The following is a 22,043-nucleotide window of genomic DNA, read 5'->3' as shown; positions in this document are numbered from 1 at the left end:
TTTAAATAACACCTCCCTCCCACCCCACTTGCCTTACTTTTCTGCAAGTAGCAGTATTACTCAGACAACTATGTTTAGACTGGTTAACAAGAGTCAATTCTGGCACCATTATTTTGGCTTCATATACTTCATAAATTTTCGTCGCAGGATCGAACCACCTCGGTGGATCCATTCAGCTGATTGGGTTTTTTCTCGTTCAAACCAGTGCACCACAACTGGACAAAGGCTGTGGTATATGCTTTCCTGTCTGTAGGAAAGTGCATATAAAATTATTTTTTGAAAAGGAAACACTTCTTGCGGAGGCTGGGATGGGCTATATATAAACTGTTTCCATTCCTGACAAACTTGTTCAGTAACATTGATGTTTTACATTTGTTTTAATATTTTCAAATTATTAATAAGCCAAGTAATATCTTTATATATTAAATGTTGGTTCATGTTTACATATTTTTATTTATCTAACATTTATTTGAAGTCAAATACAAGTTAATTACTTACTTTTGTTGGTTGTGATTTTAATAAACTAATTGAAGTCATGATAGTGTTAACTGGCCTCGGTGGTGTCGTGGTTAGGCCATCGGACATAAGGCTTGTAGGTATAGGGTTTGCAGCCCGGTACCGGCTCCCACCCAGAGCGAGTTTTAACAACTCAATAGGTAGGTATAAGACCACTACACCCTCTTATCTCTCACTAACCACTAACAACTAACCCTCTGTCCTGGACAGATCGCTCAGATAGTTGAGGTGCGTGCCCAGGACAGCATGCTTGAACCTTAATTGGATATAAGCATGACAATAAGTTGAAATGAAATGAATGTTATACTTAAGATTACGACATCATGACATCGCTAATTGGAAACGTACCAAATACACAAACTTATCAATGAATCTTTGTATTTTGACACAAGTATCAATGAAGTTATGCAAACAATACTATTGATATATTTAATGCTAAAAAAATATATTCAAATACATCCCAATCCTAAAATATGTAATAAAATTTAATTATAAGAATTGACCTCAATAATGTTTTGGTTCATGCAAGTACGGTATTAACTGGAAAAAATGATGTGCACACTTTTGAATGATTATGTTATGCATTGATAGTGTTGGGTTTTTTCGACAGAGATGAAAAATCTCAAGACTTTTTCTGGAATTTTATTTAACAACACCACTAGAGCACATTGATTAATAAATCATTGGTTATTGGATATCAAACATTTGGTAATTCTGACACGTAGTCATCAGAGGAAACCCACTACATTTGTCCTAATGCAGAAAGGGATCTTTTATATGCACTTTATCACAGATAAGAAAGCACATACCACGGCCTTTGTCCAGTTGTGGTGCACTGGTTGGAATGAGAAAACCCCCAATCAATTAAATGGAGATGGTTCGATCCTGAAACGCAAACACCTCAAGCGAGCACTCAACCGACTGAGCTAAATTCCGCCTCTCATTTTATTTTAAACAATCAAATAATGTTACTTTCTACTTAACCCAATATGTATTGTAGACTATACAGCGCACCCTTAAATAATTTGCACCCCTGTATTTTAACACATTTTACAGGTACGGTTCACATACATGACACATTACTTGAAATATATACATTACTAAACACACATGATTGTACTGCCGTTGATATTTATCTTTAAAGACAGTGGCTTAGCCTTGTATATGACTCTTTAAGTAAAATAAAAGTTGATAACTGCACTTAACATTTCTTTATTATTGATCGTGATTTAAGCCAGAAATAGACATTGACTGAGAAAACAAATGTAGATAATTCACTGATTCTTGATAGCTTTGAATATTGACTTGTTGGTAATAAATTATACCGTACCCATAAATATGTAGTTTTCAATCAAGAATACTGGTGCATTTAAAAAAAAAAACGTATGCATTTCTTGTGCACTAACATATTTTATGTAAACATGTTCATGCAACCTCTGATGCATGCACAATATTTTGTGACCATAACAAAAAAAATTGAGAGTCGAGAGAATATTGTTTTGAAGCTGCATTTATTATGAAAGAACACTAAGCATCACTTCTTGCAGACCCAACTCATCAAAATGACAATGATTGTGTATATATGTAGTCAGCAGCATATAATGTTTTCAGACACTTTGTTTTGTTTAACAATACCACTGGAGCACATTGATTTATTAATCATCGGCTATTGGATGTCAAACATTTGGTAATTATCAGTAATATCACATATAGTCTTAAAGAGGAAACCTGCTACATTTTATTCATTAGTAGCAAGGGATCTTTTATATGTACCATCCCACAGACAGGATAGCACATAATATGGCATTTGATATTCAAGTCGTGGTGCACTGACTAGAATAAGAAATGGCCCAATGGGCCCACCAACGGGGATCATTCCTAAACCAACCGTGCATCAAGCGGGTGCTTTACCACTGGGCTACATCCCACCCTATCAATATTGTCGAAGATGTCATACGTTTGTTATCACATAGTTGTACTTTACATCTCATGTACACATTGGTGAAAATAACTGATTAGTGTGCACATAACTGATTTCATATATCAAAACTCTCATACTAACATAAGTGGATTAAACATGTGAAACTGAAAGTAAAATTCTCATAAAAGTGCACCATTATATAAATGCTCTTTCTGATTTGGAAAAAAAGTAACAAGTTACATTCTGCAAGATACGGTACTCCCTGACTGGTACCTATGAAAGTCCATTGTATTGTGAGAAAGTGTGAATGAAAGATGCCTTGCTTCTGATTTAAAAGAATAGTCGTTGCGGTGGTAGTAAATTATGTTCAGTGATGACCCAGATGAAGTGTTACAAGTATTGTGTATGTTTGACACGGGTCTAATAACCAGGGGTTAAACTGTGTGCTAGGGCTGATTCCTTTCTTTTTATTAGCTTTTCTATTGATTGGCCTGTCTAGCCTAATCGGATTATGGTCATTCTTACCACTACCAGCAGTTGCTATTAATAATTCGTGTTTCCAGTCCTGTACCTAGTGTCAGCAAGCATATGATACACTGGTCTTGTTTTAAGCCAATCTAGTAATACTAAAGTTACACTATTTTACACTTTGTACTATTACTGTTGTTGTGTTAATTTATTTTCCTATTTATATCCATCTGAGATTAAGCATGCTGTCCTGGGCATGCTCCTAAGCTATATGGGAGTAAGAGCCAGCTCAATTGGTAGAACACCTGCCTGTGGTACTTAAGTCACAGGATCAATCCTCCTCATTGGACCCATTCTGTGACTAGTTCGCCCCCCCCCCCATCCCACCCATGCCCCACAACTGTATATCAAAGGCTGTGGTATGTGCTGTTCTGTCTTAAAAAGTGCACATAATATCCCATGCTGCTAATAGAAAAATGTAGCTGGTTCCTCTGAAGGCTAATCAAAATTACCAAATGTTTGACATCCAATAGCCGATGATTGATAAATCAATGTGCTCTAGTAGTGTCGTTAAAAAACTCCCATGAAAAACATTAAAAACCCAAACAAACACAGCTATATGGGTTGTCTGTCTAGGACAGGGGTTAGTGGTTAGGTGGGGAGAGGTCAGTATAACACTAACCCAATAAGTCTTGTACATACAGAATGCTCTTGGATTCGAATATGTTTTTGTAATTTATTAAGAATACTGGTAATTAATTTCATGAAAGTATAAAATGTCAAATTAATTGTATATCAAAGTTAGAGAAAAAAAGTTTAGTTAATAATAGCTATAGCCTGTTGTTTACCTCTATACAAGCAGGGAAAGAGTGATATGTAACTGTCACTCCAGCCAGTGTACCATGACTGGTATATCAAAGGACGTGGTACGTACTGTCCTGTCTGTGGGATAGTGCATATAAAAGATCCTTGCTACTAATGGAAAAATGTAGCAGGTTTCCTCTAAGACTATATATGTCAAAATTACCAGATGTTTGACATCCAATAGACAATGATTAATAAATCAATGTGCTACAGTGGTGTCATGAAACAAAACAAAATATGTGTGTGAAAAACCCCCACCTATGATATAGTTATATATTAAATATTTCAAAACCCAGGGCCCATATTTTCGAAGCTCTCTTAGTGCTACGAAATAGTAAAACCATCGTAGTGTGTGACGTCACTACAGCACACGCCATAGTGACGTCATAGCTTACGATAATTGTACGATTTCGTAGGCTAAGATTGCTTCGAAAATATGGGCCCAGAGTACTACAGAAATATTTTGTAACATTTAGTAATTTATTTTAAATACTTGAACATTTATTTTAGCTCTTATTATTAAAATAAATAAATTTTACTTTAGTATACAAGTGTTTAAGCTGTAGCTTAAAGTATTGTAAAATTATCTTGGTTTGATATTGTTAAGATGATACTAAAAATATTGCACATTCAACCTTAATAACCATCTTTTTTTCTTTTTTTTAAAAAGTATTTTTCTTTTTGTGACAAGAATAATGTTGTTATCAAATTTTTTCAAACTGCAGGCCTATTGGTAATATTAATGTTGTGTGAAGACAGAGTTGTATGTATATGAACTGCAATGCATTGGTATCACTAGTTATAATTGTACTAATATACTGCACTCCAATGAAAAGGCATCATCCAATTTTCAGTCAGTATTGCTATTGTATATGTGATATTGTTATACAATACACAATAACCCTAACCCATGAATACAATTTGTAAGTTATTTATTGACTACAAAAATGCATCCACTTACACAAAATCAGATAGGTGTATTACTCTTTATCCCCCTATAATTTTTTTACAATTATAAATCAAGATACAATTGTAGGTGTGTTTTCAGTGAGGTTCAGTGTATTACTGTTTATTTCCTCAGACTATGTGAGTGGAGGGGAGATGTTTACACACCTGTTTCAGAGAGACAACTTCAAAGAGTCCGAAGTCAGGATATACATCGGAGAGATTCTGTTAGCTCTTGAGACTCTACACAAGGTAGGAACATCACATCTATTTGACATAAAAAGCAACCTTTGTATAAAAAGGCATTCTCACATTGTGATTTTATAGTAATGAGTTGTAGTAGACTTGGATTTGTTTGAGATATGTTGCATTACAAATCAATTGCCCTTGATGGACATCTTTTTTGTTCTGTCCCACCCAGTGCCCCATGACAGATATGGTGGTATGTACTGTCCTGTCTATAGGAAGGTACATATAAAAGATCTTATTTTGCTTTTCAAAAAGGAGTAGCCAGTGTAGCGACAGTAGGTTTCCTCTTTCATGAGCAAATGTCAAAATAATCAAATACATGTATGTTAGACACCAAATAACCGTAATTGAAAAAACAATGTTATGGTGTACTTAAACTAATATTCATTTCCTTTCATAATCTTGTGAATCATATTAACTTTACCTGTATTAAGCAGTCATCTAAGTTAAGGTGATTGCTTGCAGGTCAGTTCATGGAGTTTAACGTGCACATTCAGAACAAGCTGTTGTAGCGCACGCCTGTCATGGGCGCAGGTGCAGTTTCATTGACTGTATATATAGACTTCTCTAGTTAGCACATGTATACTTTGCTGAAAGAGGCCATTTTGAACGTGAGTCATTTGATTGTCATCTCCTGAAATTAAGTTTTGTTTTATGATCACAATAAAATGGGCACTAGTCCTTTGTCCATTAATTGAAATGTCAGTTTTTATGATGGTGCTATAATTGAATATTCTGTTGTTTTCATGATCAGAATTGTTTAAGCAGTAATCAAATATGGTCAGATTAATGATCCAAATTCACAGTTGTAAAAACAGGTTTGGTGTTTGCATTCGTAGGCATGATAGAAGTGGAATATAGGTCAGTCTGCAAATGTACAGTGGGTCTCAGAATTAATTGATTGGTTTATTTTCTGTTCCAACTGGTATGTGCTGTCTGATCTATGGTAAATGATCCCTTGTGGCTAATCTAAAGGATTAAAATCTAATATATGCTAGCAGGTTTCTTCTCTTATTTTTCAAACTGAGATATCAGTAATCAGTTTGATGGATATGGCTTTGAACTAGTACAGGAAAATAATGGATATAATTTTATTTAATGACACCTCAGCATATTTGCGGTTATTCAGTGTCTGAGATTTAGTTATTTTGACATTTGATGGATAGAGAGAAAGAGTAGAAACCCACTGCAGCCACATACATTGTAGGCTGCTCCTAATGATAAAGCAGGGAGGGATATTTAATATGCATTTTTCCATAGACACGACAGTGTATACCATGACATACAAGTAATGGGGTATTGGCTGGGACGTGGGGGGGGGGGGGGGGAATTGATCCTGTGACCCATCATTTCTGATAAGAGTGCTCTACCAGTACAGATTAGAGCCGTTTGGGGATTTTATCATATGAACAAAACTGTGATATGAGACCATCTTTGTTTCAGCTTGGAATAATATATCGTGATATCAAGCTAGAAAACATTCTGCTTGATTCATCTGGACATGTTATTCTCACAGACTTCGGCCTCAGCAAAGAGTTTCTATCAACAGATGAAGTAAGATATTGTTTATGATGTTCAGAAGAAAAAACAGTTGTTTTTAAAAATTGTATTGCGGTGTGTGTGTTTTGGTGATATACTCTTCAAAAAAAGAAATGCAAAAGGGTACAAATGGGTTATAACTCCGATTTTATGTTTCCTACCGGTTCATGCTTTGTGAATATAAGGTCATTGCATGTCCCAAACACATTCCCACGGTTACATTCGATAAAACGCAGCTACTGTACAATAAAGTTCCAAAATGTGAATATTCGCAAAAACGCAGCCACGTGCAAACCATGTCACCACTGCACGTGCGTTGTCTGCACGTGCAACATGAACACCGACAGTATAAAAGTGCAGGGTGTTCGCTTGCCTGGCCTCTGTATCTGGCCGACAGTTGACAATCCAGGACATGCCACGTCTCAGTGAACCGCAGAGAAACAATGCCATCGGCCGACTAGACGCAGGCGAATCCAGAACGGCCGTTGCCAGGGCATTCCATGTGTCCCCAAGCACCATCTCCAGACTGGGGGACTGTTACCAGCAACATGGATCAACACGTGACCTCCCTAGATGCGTTCGACTACGGGTCACTACCCCCGGGCAGGACCGCTACATCCGGGTACGCCACCTTCGGAAACGATTGACTACTGCCACCTCCACAGCCGCAGCAATACCAGGTTTGCGCAGGATATCCGACCAGACCGTACGGAACCGCCTACGTGAGGTAGGAATTCGTGCCAGACATCCAGTTCGAGGTGTCATCTTAACACCACAACACCGTCGACTCCGACTGCAGTGGTGCCAGATTCATCGACAATGGCCTCAACTGCGATGGAGACAGGTGTGGTTCAGTGACGAGTCCCGATTTCTGCTCCGACGTCATGATGGAAGATGTCGCGTGTATAGGCGTCGTGGTGAACGTTATGCGGCAAACTGCGTGCAGGAAGTGGACAGATTCGGCGGGGGTAGTGTCATGGTGTGGGCAGCCATCTCACACACTGGCAGAACTGACCTGGTCCACGTGCAGGGCAACCTGAATGCACAGGGCTACATTGACCAGATCCTCCGGCCACACATCGTTCCAGTTATGGCCAACGCCAACGCAGTGTTCCAACATGACAACGCCAGGCCTCACACAGCACGTCTCACAACGGCTTTCCTACAGAACAACAACATTAATGTCCTTCCTTGGCAATCGATATCACCGGATTTGAACCCAATTGAGCATCTATGGGACGAGTTGGACCGACGCCTCCGACAGCGACAACCACAGCCCCAGACCCTGCCCGAGCTGGCAGCAGCCTTGCAGGCCGAGTGGGCCACCATCCCCCGGGACGTCATCCGTACTCTGGTTGCTTCAATGGGCAGGCGGTGCCAGGCAGTTGTCAACACACGCAGAGGCCACACCCGGTATTGACTCCAGATGACCTTGACCTTGGTGGTGTGTCCTATCACTTACTCACAATGGACTAGAGTGAACTGTGAACAATCCTGCAACATTTGGTAATTATCGGACTCACCATTCAATAATTAAATCAATTCTCCAAATGTTACGACAATGTGGTTTTGCGTTTCTTCTTTTGAAGAGTATATATTAAAAACCTGTAACTTTTATGAAGCTTCAGATTTTTTTTTTCTTTCTTTTTTTTTTTTTTTTTTTTTTTTTTTAACATTTTATGTGCTATTTGTGATTGTGGTGGCTTTTGATGTATTTGTTATGTCTGGAGTGTTACAAGAAATTAATTTATCATCCATTTGCAATTGAAAGATGACATAAATTACAAATCCCACAAGTCACAAATGCATTGCTTGTCATTTATGTATTCTCTAGATATACACATAACAAAAACAGTTGATAACTTGAAAAAATTATTTTTTATATGTATATATATTTTCTGTTTTCAGACACACAGGGCATATTCGTTCTGTGGGACAATTGAATACATGGCACCTGAAGTAGTTAAAGGTGGTTCAGGACATGACTTTGTAAGTATGTGGTGTGGTGTGTACAATTTTACTCACTGTTCATTTATCACTATATTCAAATGTTAGAAAGAATCGGAAAAGCAGTTAAAAATTTTGTTTTGGATAAACAAAACATTAATAATGATAAAATCTTACTGATTACATATTCTGATTGCATGTCATACTGACACATTTCCTCTTTAGAATTTACAATCATCCATAAAAGCCAATTGAGGAGTGGTAGGGGAGGATGGTATGAGGCCATTCAAAATACATGTTAAAAGTGTTAATTTCTGTCCTGGTGGAATTGCCCAAAATATACCCCCGCCAAACTATACCCGGGGTTAAAGTGGGCTAGGCTGTTTATACCCCTAACCCTAACCCTAACCCTCCTTTTTTATTACTAACCTGTATACAAAATAAATAAATAAATAATAATAATAAAACACTTTAAAAGAAAAGCAACTATTGCTTTCATAAAAATAAAACTATCACATATTAGTCATTTTAGAAGATATTTCGATATTCTCAAGCCCAAAATATATAAATTATGATGAAAAAAAAATCCTCTGTGGGTATATTTTGGGCTATTACACCGGGTCCAGTCCCTGGTTGTCCAGAGACCAAACCCTTGACGGACATGGTGAGTGTTACATAATTGCTGAATGGCCTCTAGCTGAATGTTTACAGGTTTCTTTCTTAGCAAATGGCTTATTTATCGAGGTGGAATCATAGCTGCTAGTTGTTATACAATGTGGCCTTTTTGGACTACATTTCTAAATGATTAATTTAAACAGGATAAATCAAACAGCTGGTTACTTCCTAAATGAGTGTTTTATTTTGCTCATGTTGTATTTAAATCAGTCTTCAAAGTTGAGTGTTGAAATATGTTTAACTTGATCAAAGACCTGTACACATAACTGAAAAGTCCATCAATCATTGGAAATGAATTTTATTATTAAAGATATACTTTCATTTACATTTGTCTTTTTGTTTTTGGTATTAGGCAGTAGATTGGTGGTCACTTGGAGTTTTGACTTACGAGCTTTTAACAGGCGCATCACCTTTCACTGTTGATGGAGAAAAGAACTCACAAGCAGAAATTTCGAGGTTTGTTATTAACCGAATATTGTGTTCAGATGAAAAATGTTCAAAGCCACATTTCACAGTTTTAAGAAATATTGATTTTAAAGGTTGACTGCCCGAATCCATTCATATTCACTGCACATAAAGGACATTCCTTACCTTTTTTCTTTCTTTTAACAAACCCCTTCCTCCCCCCCCCCCCCCCCCCAAAACCCCTCCAAGCATTTAACACAAAGACATTTGTTGTTTTGGGGCATTACGGGGCGGGATTTAGCTCAGTTGGTTGACCTCTCAGCTGAGGTACTTGCGTCGCAGTATCAAAACACCTAGGTAGATCCATTCAACACTTCTGTACCAAAGGTTGTGGTATGTACTATCCTGTCTGTGGTATGGTAATAATCTAAAAGAGTAGCCAGTGGTATGGCAGCAGCAGGTTTCTCTCATCTTTGTGATCCTTAACATTATGTCCATCACCATATAACTATAATTAAAATGTGTTGAGTGGATCGTTAAATACAACCTTCCTGTCTTTCTTATTTTGGGTGGGATGTAGAGTGCGGTCGGTCTAGGATCGATCCCCTTTGGTGGCCCATTGGGCTATTTCTTGTTCCAGCCAGTCTACTACGACTGATACATCAACGGTCATGGTATGTATTATCCTGTCTGTGGGATGGCGCATATAAAAGATCCCTTGCTACTAATGGAAATTTTTAACAGGCATCCTCTCCAAGACTATATTTCTGAATTGATATCCAGTAGCTGATGATTAATAAATCAACGTGCTCTAGTCGTGTCATTAAACAAAACAAACTTCTTCTTTTTCATTTTGTCCAAAAATGGGTGGGAGTAATATTTTAGTGCATGTATTGATGTTCTGCATTTGTTTTGATCAGTAAACTAAATTTCATGTGTTATTTGCAGAAGGATATTAAAATGCAACCCTCCAATACCCAAAAGCTTTTCTCCTCAAGTGAAAGACTTCATTCAGAAGTTGTTGATCAAAGATCCGGCACGCAGACTAGGATCAAGAGGAGCTGAGGAAGTTAAGAAACATCCATTCTTTAAAGTGAGTCCACTTGGAATTCTGTTTTACTTTCAGGAAAGAAAATTAATATTTGACACTTAGTATATTGTTTAGTGGCTGTTAGGTTCAAAATACATGAAAACATTGACACTTTGGTTAAAAACAAAACTTGCCGAACATAGCCACATAGTTGGCAGTAAATGATCTTTATATATCATATTTTTCATAGGGAAAACAAGCATTCTGAGAATACTATTAAAGCAATACATGCCCACTGCTGTACCCAACAGTTCAAGGGCCCTAACTCTGTCAGAAATATGTAAATTCCTCTAATAGTCAAACTTGATCTGTAACGTTCATGATAAAGCTATGCACAAAATTTCAGCTTATATTCGAGGCATTGTAGAAAAAAAGTCTGGAAAGCTAGATGTGGGACAGATGGACAGACAGAGACAAACCCTATATGTTCCTCCAAATGGCATGGGATATAATCCATATAATATAATATTGGTTGGAGCCCGAGGAAGCTGTGTCAGACATTAACCCCCTGTGTAAATTACCCAAAAGACCTCGTATGACAGAGTAAAACAAAATTACAAATTAATAAACAATTTAACAATTTGACAAAATTTTACTACAGAACTCAAACACGACTGCAATGGAGGACTGCAGAATCAAAAAACAAGGATATAGTCTACCCATGCGCGGGTGTAGGTTATACATCCGGCAAGGGGAGATAATTCTGCAGTGGAGGTTATAACTCAGGGTCGTATAACATTGTTGTTGTAGCATTGTTGTTGTGCTAGTACTAGGTAAGTATGAATAATAATGAAAATTAGAAACAAATTTTCTAAATATCCTGAAGAAACTCAATCCTACAGCCCTCTGCCTTATGTATGAGATTTTGGATTATTTGGGTGCTGTTAAATTGATATTCCTCAAAAGATGACCTTTTCTTAAAGACTAATTAAAAATATTGACATACCTAATTCCTCATGCCTCGATTTACTTTCAGGGTTTAGACTGGGACTTGCTGGCAAAAAACAAAATTCCAGCTCCATTTGTGCCTCAGATTGGACACGAGCTGGATGTGAGCAATTTCTCAGAAGAGTTCACCAGAATGGAACCTGCCGATTCCCCTGCTGTGATACCGCTTAATGGAGCGAAACTGTTTAAGGTGGGTCCAATAAACACATTTTCTTTTAATTACAGAGGGACGGGACGTAGCCCAGTGGTAAAGTACTCGCTTGATGCATGGTCAGTTTCAGATCGATCCACATCAGTGGGCCGATTAGGCTATTTCTCATTCAAGCCAGTGAACCACGACTGGTATATTAAAGGCTGTGGGATGTGCTATCCTGTCTGTGGGAAGATGCATATAAAAGATCCCTTCCTACTGATGAAAAAATATAGTGGGTTTCCTCTCTAAGACTATATGTCAAAATTACCAAATGTCTGACATTCAATAACCGACGATTAGTATATCAATGTGCTCTAGTGGTGTTGTAAAACAAAACAAACTTCAACTCTTTTCTTTTTTTTAATTACAGGGACTAAAGTCTAAGTATTAGAGATGTTCCAGAAATTAGCACTAGTTGTGGAATCATTTTTTAAAGCCCTATCATTCACAGAATGAAAAACTGACAGCTCGTATTTATAATTGTATGGTTATTAGAAAGATCTGCTTATAGAGTCCAAGCATTGGTATTATTTTTAAAGAAAATATTTAGAAAATTGTGAATTATATCTACGGTCTTGTGAATGAATGTATAATATTTTTGTCATAAAAAGTAAATTGTTATCCCACAAGATGCTTTCTGGAATTAACCTTGGAGATTATTGTATTTCTATTTCTAAAATTCCTTCCTTTTCTTTTCTGATTGCTTGTAAATGTAGCATTCATCCATTCATTCATTCATCCATTCATCCATTCATTCATTCATGGTAGATTTGTTCTTTCTTTTCGTGCAGGGCTACTCGTACATAGCACCCTCCATTATCTTCACAGAAAACACAATTACCTCAAACATGTTGAAGAAAACGGGAGACCAGCAGCCTGATGAGAAAAACTTCCTTAACGCCACCAGTTTGAAGGTATTTAAGAGCAGCCATTCTCAATTGAAAATATACTGAACAACAAAAGATATTCAAATATTAATTTAGATTTTAAAAATGTATTTAAGCTGATCTAGTTTGAATCCTTTTAGTATTAGTGCCTATTAAAATTATCAGTGTCTGTCAATGTGAACATTTTAGACCCATTTTGATAGTCTATTTAGCAAATTAATTTTATCATGAAAAAAATAAAAACATTTTGTATTCCAATTTCTTTTGTTGTTACAGAGCATTTATTTCACTTGAGATTATGTTAATTAACCTTTAGACTACTGGATTAATTTTTGACAAAAACCACATTGAGTGGGTACAAGTTTATAATTTTTACTCACATATAATTCCCTTAAATGTTTTATAAATACATAAAATAAAGTTCATATTTGAATCGGTAAGTATTATTTCCACTGGTTATTCTAATTTTTATGATATTTTAGATCAATAAATGTTCATTATAATTAGGCAAAAAATATAAAAAGTTGCGTTTACTTATGTGCATTTGTGGCCAACTGTCCAGTATTTATGTCTATTTTTCCCGATAACTGGTTTCCCGACCAGAATTGTTTTTAAAAAACGAACTACGATTCATATCCGAATATTTGGTCATTTTCATTGTTGGTAAAACGGTCAAATTTATTATCAAATTAGCTGTCACAATCAGCTATTGATCGCTGAAAATGACTGCGACGTGCCGCCATTGTGGTCAAGCGAATTCCGAAAACCATGTTTTGAACTCAAAATTCCACAGTACAGTGTTCGAGATTACATTTTTTGGCCAGTATCCCAGTTGGATACTAACATTTCAAAATCTGGTATCCCACCTGAGAATTTAGTATTATATGGCATCCCGGTGGGATACTGGGTTCTTGAAGTCGGGTATCCAAAATTAAATTCTGGTATCCCCGGGATATCGGGATACCGTTAATCTCGAACACTGCAGTATTTTCAATTGAAAAAACTAAACAAAAGACACTATCTTGTTAAGAAATCAAGTTTTCTGTATTATACATCCGTTTCTGGTGAGTGCTGTATGCATGCAAAATGGCAGGAAATATGAATTGGGAAATGCACTGTATACAGTGTACAGTATATCAACTGGCGTGATGTCAGGCAAGATATCCTGCCTGCAGTAGTCAGAAGATTAATTAATAATTTAACTGTACTTTGTGCAGTATTTGCAAGGCTATAGATATTTTTTGGACAAAGGCCATGATTATGGTTCATCTGAATGTAAAATTAACTGCACAATTTAGTCCAAATAAATGTATAATTATATATAAAATGCATTTAAGAAAATATTTTGTACTTGATTTAAAGTAGGACCATAGAGGAAAGATTTACTATGTAGTTGTGTATTTTATTTTCAGAGTTCACCTTTCTTCCATCAGTACGACATTGACCTGAAGGAACCTCCTCTGGGTGATGGTAGTTTCTCTATTTGCAGGTACCTAACTCACCACACAATAGTACTAAATGTGTTGCTTCAACACATACTGTATAATATTTTAAATAAGCATATTCATATATAATTGGTACAAGTACAAAAGGTTGTAGGGTTTGTTACAGGTACAAGAGTTCATTGGGTTTGGTTGTGGTACAAGAGGTCATAGGGTTTGGTACAGGTACAAGAGGTCATAGGGTTTGGTACAGGTACAAGAGGTCATAGGGTTTGGTACAAATACAAGAGTTCATTGGGTTTGGTTGTGGTACAAGAGGTCATAGGGTTTGGTACAGGTACAAGAGGTCATAGGGTTTGGTACAGGTACAAGAGGTCATAGGGTTTGGTACAAATACAAGAGTTCATTGGGTTTGGTTGTGGTACAAGAGGTCATAGGGTTTGGTACAGGTACAAGAGGTCATAGGGTTTGGTACAAATACAAGAGTTCATTGGGTTTGGTTGTGGTACAAGAGGTCATAGGGTTTGGTACAGGTACAAGAGGTCATAGGGTTTGGTACAAATACAAGAGGTCATAGGGTTTGGTGCAGGTACAAGAGGTCATAGGGTTTGGTACAAATACAAGAGGTCATAGGGTTTGGTACAAATACAAGAGGTCATAGGGTTTGGTACAAATACAAGAGTTCATTGGGTTTGGTTGTGGTACAAGAGGTCATAGGGTTTGGTACAGGTACAAGAGGTCATAGGGTTTGGTACAAATACAAGAGGTCATAGGGTTTGGTGCAGGTACAAGAGGTCATAGGGTTTGGTACAAATACAAGAGGTCATAGGGTTTGGTACAAATACAAGAGGTCATAGGGTTTGGTACAAATACAAGAGGTCATAGGGTTTGGTACAAATACAAGAGGTCATAGGGTTTGGTACAAGTACAAGAGGTCATAGGGTTTGGTACAAGTACAAGAGGTCATAGGGTTTGGTGCAGGTACAAGAGGTCATAGGGTTTGGTACAAATACAAGAGGTCATAGGGTTTGGTACAAGTACAAGAGGTCATTGGGTTTGGTGCAGGTACAAGAGGTCATAGGGTTTGGTACAAATACAAGAGGTCATAGGGTTTGGTGCACGTACAAGAATTTTAGTTTCCATGTTAAATCTTTTGGTCCATCACTGGTATATCAAATGAATGGTATTCTGTCTGTGAGTAATTGCTAATTGCAGTCCTGTCCAACGAATAAAAGGGATTTGTTATGGTAGTAGTACTTCTATTGTTGGTAAACAGATGTGATTGCTTCCATTCTTTAAGCATGTGTTATTTGTATTTATAATGTATTTACTGAATTTCTAATATTTAGTTTTTGACAGATAACAATTTCATTGACTTATTGTATATCTTTTAGGAAATGCCGTAACAAATTAACAAATATTCAGTATGCTGTGAAGATAGTGAGCCGACGGATTGACTGTACCAGGGAAGTGTCTCTTCTACGGTTATGTCAAGGTCATCCAAATATCGTGACTATGTTTGAAGTTTTTCATGATGAGGTAATAATACTATGAGATATTGATATAGGTATTAATTAGTATAACAGCACTCTGCGTTCACTTTCTCTTTAGGAGTTAGCTGGTTAGAGGCCAGAGGCTATATTTTCATGATGAGGTAGTACTACTATGAGATATTGATATAGGTATTAATTAGTATAACAGCACTCTGCGTTCACTTTCTCTTTAGGAGTTAGCTGGTTAGAGGCCAGAGGCTATATTTTCAAAGCTATCTTAGTGCTATGAAATCATAAAACCATTGTAAGCTATAAAGGAAGGAAATGTTTTATTTAACGACACATACAACACATTTTTTTATTTACGGTTATATGACGTCAGACATATGGTTAAGGACTACACAGATATTGAGAGGAAACCTGCTGTCGCTACTTCATGGGCTGTTTTCTTCTATATGCACCATCCCACTGACAGAATAGAACATACCACAGTCTTTGTTACACCAGTTGTGGAGCACTGGCTGGAACAAGAAATAGCCCAATGGGCCCACTGATGGGAATTGATCCTAGATTGATCACGCATCAGGCGTGTGCTGTAGTGACGTCATAGCCTTCAATGATTTTATGATTTTAAGAAAGCTTCGAAAATCCCTAGCCAGGGACCTAATTGACAAAACTCTTTTAAATAACATAGCATCATCCTTGCAGTCTTTTTGCATTGCACTGTGATATCACAAAGTTGAACAGTTTAGTGAAATAGGCCCGATAACTATGTAAACAGCAGTAATGCTTGACAATAAATAAGAATTTAATGTTATAAAATATAGATTGATTACCATGCACAACAATGATTATAGGGTGTGTACTACCAAATCAAATCCCATAGAGGACAATAGTAACATATGTGACTAAAACTTCTGCCTGCAGCGTATCAATCGACATAAATGCCACGGATATAACCACCCCTCACCCTTACAGTGAATCAGAAAAAATTGGGGATCAAGCTGCTCATTTCTGAGATAACGGGTAGCATCTATGACTACTTTAGTTCCACACAAAATTCAAGTACTTTTTTTTTTACAGGTACCCCATACATGTTTCAAGCACAACGCTACTTGATACAGTGGTACCAGATGAAGTAAAATTGCATACATTTTTTTGCCCAGATGAAACTAATTTTTTTTACAACCAACACACTCACATTTATTACCAATCACAGGACTTGTGGTGTTCACTTCTCTATCAAAAGTTAGTTGCCATCAGCCCCAAGTTAAGCCAGCTGTTTCTCGCTGTTTGTAAACTATTTTGACTGGTTCCCGAAGTGGTAAATCGGTTGACTGAACTTATCCCAGGTGTTCATCACCAAAAAGAAAAACACAGCTGCAGTTTCAACCAAGTTGTTCTACATTTTGGGATTTTATAAATTTGTTATAAATGTACTTTTATGTTGTACATTGCAAAGATACTTAATTGATTCCTAATCTTTGCAGTAATATTTATGATCTGGCTAAAATAATTGACTTGCCCAAGTTTCAATTACAGATATATTTTAATTCCAGTTTCACACATATATAGTAATGGAGTACCTGAAAGGTGGTGAATTATTTGAACGTATCAAGAAGAAGAACAGTTTTACGGAGACGGAAGCGCGAGAGATAATGTTGAAGTTGGTGAAAGCTATCGAGTTCATGCACAGTAAAGGAGTGGTTCATCGAGATCTAAAGCCAGAGGTATGATTCACGCCCTACATTCATACCAAATTTGATTTGATGTAACCCACCATTTTAGTAGTGGGTTGATCAGGTGATGTTTCAGTATTTAGTTTTAACATTTTTATGTTAAGAATGTAAGGAAAGACAACAGTTGGTTTTGGTGATTTTTACCAAATAGATGACTTCCATATCTGATTTAGATGTTCAGCAGGTGAGAATGCACCCCCCACCCCCCACCCCCAACCCTATGAATGTGTATCTAAGGCAATATCAAGACTATTTACAACTTTGTTAGCATTTAGTTAATCTTTTGTCTTCAACTTACTAATTACTGCTTTTAAGTGGTTCACTTCCTCCTTTCTTAGAACTTGCCCTGTGATATAGTGTGACTGTTCTTAATTAAATTATTAATTGATTTATAACCTATTTATGTATTTCAACTATTTTGTGTTTATGTTTGTGAGTGTATTGGCTGTTTTGTATACTTTTCTTGTGTGTATGATGTGCTGTATTGATGTAACACAATTGTTTTTTAGGTAGTAAGTATTGTATTGGATAGCTTTTCTATTCCTTATAGTTTCTCTAATTCACTCAGGGCTTCTAGAATATTTTAAAAATACACTGGCCATGGGATAGTAGTTTTTAAAATTTACTAACCACAATTAAAAATTAACTAGCCCTACGTTACATTAAGTTAATATAATTTTATTAAATAATAGTTATAATCAGATATGTCACCTAAAGAGGGAGATAGAGATTAAAAACAATAACATTGGGGGTTGGGGTGGGGTCAAGATATTCATATTTACAAAATAGACTTAACTGCAGCATTTGACTCTTCTTCTTTTTTTCACTAGCCATCGGGCATGGCAATAGTAGTTATTTACTAGCCTAACACTAAATATTATTAGCCATGGGAGTGGGGCTACCATAATCTAGAAGCCCTGTTGTCTTTAACTTTTGAATTTTGTGATGGATAGCTTTTCTATTTAAATGGGTGTCTATCAAGTTAGTATTGATTCATATGTAGAACCATTGCTATTTAATTTATTTGAATTGTTTTTGTTTTTTATACAGAATTTAATATTTGAAGATGATTCTGACGAAGCTGAAATCAAAATAGTTGATTTTGGATTTGCACGATTCAATCCGGAGAACCAGACCTTGAACACACCATGTTTTACTCTCCCGTATGCTGCTCCTGAAGTTTTACATCAAACGACAAACCGAGATCATGGTTATGATGAGTCGTGTGATCTGTGGAGTTTGGGAGTTATACTGGTAAGAACACAGTGGGGGCTGGACATAGCCCAGTGGTAAAGTGTCAGTTTGGGGTCGATCCCCTTTGGACTATTTCTTGTTCCAGTCAGTGCACCATGACTGGTATATCAAAAGTGGTATGTGCTGTCCTGTCTGTGGGATGATGCATTTAAAAGATCCCTTGCTACTAATGGGAAAAATGTAGTGGGTTCCTCTCTAAGACTATATGTCAAAATTACCAAATGTTTGATATCCAATAGTTAATATTTAACAAATCGATGTGCTGTAGTGGTGTTTTTAAACAAAACAAACCTTTTTAGAATAGTGGATTTTAACAATTGTTACCTCTGTACAATATATTAGAAACTCGGGATTAACAAAATTACCTTTCTTCTCTATGATTTATGTCACAGCAGGCCAGAAATTACTAAATGATCATGCCAGTGTGAATGATGTTTTTGGCTTGTACGCAATGTATATTTGTAAGTTAAGACATGTGTTTATTTTATCTAGTACACCATGCTGTCCGGCAGGGCTCCATTCCAGGCCCAGTCTCAAGAGGATACAGCAGAAAGTATCATGCAACGAATCAAGGGAGGTGAATTTGACCTGTCTGGACGAGAATGGACTTCTGTCTCAGAACCAGCTAAAAAACTCATTAAAGGTATTCACACAACTACAATACATGGCATACGTATTGTATTGCCTGTTACCATTCATATTTTTACCAGAATCATGGTATATGCTTTCGTTTCTGTGAAATATGTAATAGATCTCTTGCTGATAATGAAAAAGAGTAACTCTCTTGGTGGGAGTGGATTTATTCTTACGTATCACAATTACCAGATGTTTGACATCTAATAGCTGCTAATTACTAAGATATTTAAGTTTTGTTTTTGTCAATTTTCAAAGTTTGTTTTTAGTAGTTTGAATAGAAATATTTGAAGTTTGGAATATTGTATTGGAATCATGTTAATTTATAAAGCCTTGTGTATTTTGATTTATCTGGTTATGATACTTTGTTTGTGTTTCGTTTACAAGTTGAGACATGTAAAAATATTACTCATTCTGTAGCTTTATGTCAATATCCTTGATTTTTTGTCTTGTTCAAGTCTTAAAGTTCACATATATTAGAAACCTCGAGCCACTGATTCAATAGTAGTTTTGAGGGGTGAGTAAACATACTGTTTATACATTGCTAATGGTTTTGATTGAATGTTACAGGTTTGCTGTGTGTAGAACCAAAAATGAGGTTGACGGGGCCCGATCTCCTTCAGAACGCATGGCTCAAAGACAACAACAATCAAGTGTGTTCCCAGATGCCGCTCCACACGCCAGGTATTTTGAACAACTCAACTCACTTTCTTGTTGGTGCGACTATGAATGCCTTTCACATGGCCACTAAGGAAGGCTTCAGGCTTCAGGATGTTGCCACCGCACCACTTGCCAAAAGGAGAAGAGCAAAAAAGAGTTCCACAGACAATCGTAGCAGTTCCACAGACAGTAATAACTCGGGCTCCACTGTGTCTAGCATTACTCAGTCTCCCGTGCGACAGTCGCCTGTGAGAACATTCTCAAATACATCCAGCACATCAAACACTTCCCAGGGTTCATTGTGCAGTACAGGTTTTGTACCTAACCGCAGCGTCACTCCAGTGTCGGATAATTCCACTAATTCAGTGTCTAAGGACCGTTTTATCATACCAGTAAATTCCAAACATGGTGACGATCTGAACAATTCTCTGCAAATATCGAGTGCAATTAAGCGAAAGCTGGACATGGAAAGTGAGAACTTGGATGAGGATGATGATGATGATTGTGTGATTGTTGAAAATACATTCCCATCTTACAGTGACTCTCACAGCGTAACCAAGGTCGACAAGTCAAATGGGAAGGTTGTGAAAAAGAAAAGAACTGACACTATAGTGATTGATGATTAGGTTTAGGTTTTTAATGACGCAAGTACCAGTACCAAGTTTTAGCTGTAGTGAGTTTGTGTCTGATTAAATGTAAATGGCAAGAAAGGTTGAATCATACACTTTTAAAGGAATTTGTGAACCTAACTAGTGTTGAGTATTTTTGTAATAAGAGGAGTAAAGTTGCAGGAAGAGTAAAATATAGACTAGAACTCTTGTGTCATAGGGCTGTTTCGAAAATACATTATGTGAGCAACAGTTGAATCAGATTTCCTGTACGTCACATAAAACTTCAATTCAAGTGCCTTCCAGTCTTCCCGTAGATGTACTTCTGGAAGAGAACAAAAGTGTAAATGGCAAATCCTCGTTAGTAAATCATCACCTTGTGTTATGTGAAATTCACTTTCAAATGTCACCTTTTGAAAATTATTTTTTATTGACTCTAAATGGACTGATTGTTTTGGAGTGTTAAATTGTATGTCAAAGTGCTTATTACTTAACCGTGTTGTGTTTTAGAGAGACAGTGTTGATAGGATTAATACACTAAAATTTCATATTATATTTTAACACACAAAATGGAACCAGTATGTGCACAAAGTGACAAGAAAATTCCAGTTATTGTTACCTTCATTAGCCATTGCCCAACATTCCAACAGTATTCTATAACCTTTTCAACTATTCTTAAACTTCTTTTAGAAAGTGTCTTCACTCTTGAACATACCTTTAATTAGTCTTTCAGAGCTAAAACATTGTTTATGTGAATTTTCTTGTGGAAAACAGTGTCAGGGAGATAATGAGATCTCACATCCACATGTGGTGATACACATATTCTTAAGATCTGTGTGCAACTTCCAAATACTGTGAATATTCCAAATACTGTTAATATTAACAATAATTAATTGTTGCATAAAATTGTCTTATTCGTTACTAGATGAAATTTGATTGCGACAATCAAAGATAATTTTGAATAAAACAAAACATTAATTACTTGATGCTCAACCTATTAATCAACACTGATTCTTAGAAGTATATATAATATTTCCTCATCCCTCATTCTCCACTGATGTTGCCATTTTAAAAGCACCAGTGCCTATTTTACATAAATAAGTAAAAGTAAATGGAAAAGGCATCTATTCATATTCATGTTAATTGTGTGATGTTGCATGTGAATGTTCATGTTAGTATTTTGAAATAGGGGAAACTCCCACCATTTATCATTCACAAGACTTAATTAAAGTGGTGGATTATGTACTAGCTCACCTTATGTTATAAGGATGGCTCACATGTTCCTTGGCTTTATCATCATGTAATAATAATAATTAAGAATTGACCGCAATTATTTTTTGGTTCATGCAAGTATGAACCGAAAAAATGATGTGCACATTGTATGAGCACGCGTAGAAGGTCATACAAAAGTGTGCACATCGTTTTTTCGGTTCATACTTGCATGAACCAAAACATAATTGCTGTCAAATCTTATAATTAAATTTATATGCATACTTTAACAATACATAACTGAATTTATTTTGTTTAGCTTTAAATATGCCTGTAGTATTGTTTGTGTAAACTTCAT

The 22,043-nt window shown here is 36.5% G+C and overlaps 1 protein-coding gene across 1 annotated transcript in view; it reads left to right on the top strand.

Moving 5' to 3' along the window:
* LOC121371595 (ribosomal protein S6 kinase alpha-5-like) overlaps positions 1-21,978 on the top strand; it is a 56,636-nt gene extending 34,658 nt beyond the window's left edge. Inside the window, exons 4-16 of the mRNA XM_041497600.1 lie at positions 4,851-4,966; positions 6,407-6,517; positions 8,411-8,491; positions 9,477-9,580; positions 10,478-10,622; positions 11,596-11,757; positions 12,552-12,674; positions 14,060-14,136; positions 15,484-15,628; positions 17,142-17,312; positions 18,372-18,575; positions 19,068-19,218; positions 19,779-21,978. Of these exons, the coding sequence (XP_041353534.1) occupies positions 4,851-4,966; positions 6,407-6,517; positions 8,411-8,491; positions 9,477-9,580; positions 10,478-10,622; positions 11,596-11,757; positions 12,552-12,674; positions 14,060-14,136; positions 15,484-15,628; positions 17,142-17,312; positions 18,372-18,575; positions 19,068-19,218; positions 19,779-20,494 (2,306 nt within the window). The 3' untranslated portion in view covers positions 20,495-21,978. The remainder of the gene's footprint in view (positions 1-4,850; positions 4,967-6,406; positions 6,518-8,410; positions 8,492-9,476; positions 9,581-10,477; positions 10,623-11,595; positions 11,758-12,551; positions 12,675-14,059; positions 14,137-15,483; positions 15,629-17,141; positions 17,313-18,371; positions 18,576-19,067; positions 19,219-19,778) is intronic.
* Positions 21,979-22,043: the final 65 nt, after the last annotated feature.

This window comes from Gigantopelta aegis, chromosome 4 (genome assembly GCF_016097555.1).
Source record: "Gigantopelta aegis isolate Gae_Host chromosome 4, Gae_host_genome, whole genome shotgun sequence".
NCBI classification, from domain to species: domain Eukaryota; kingdom Metazoa; phylum Mollusca; class Gastropoda; order Neomphalida; family Peltospiridae; genus Gigantopelta; species Gigantopelta aegis.
The sequence above is the reverse complement of the archived record's forward strand: the minus strand, read 5'-3'. Positions and strand labels throughout refer to the sequence as shown.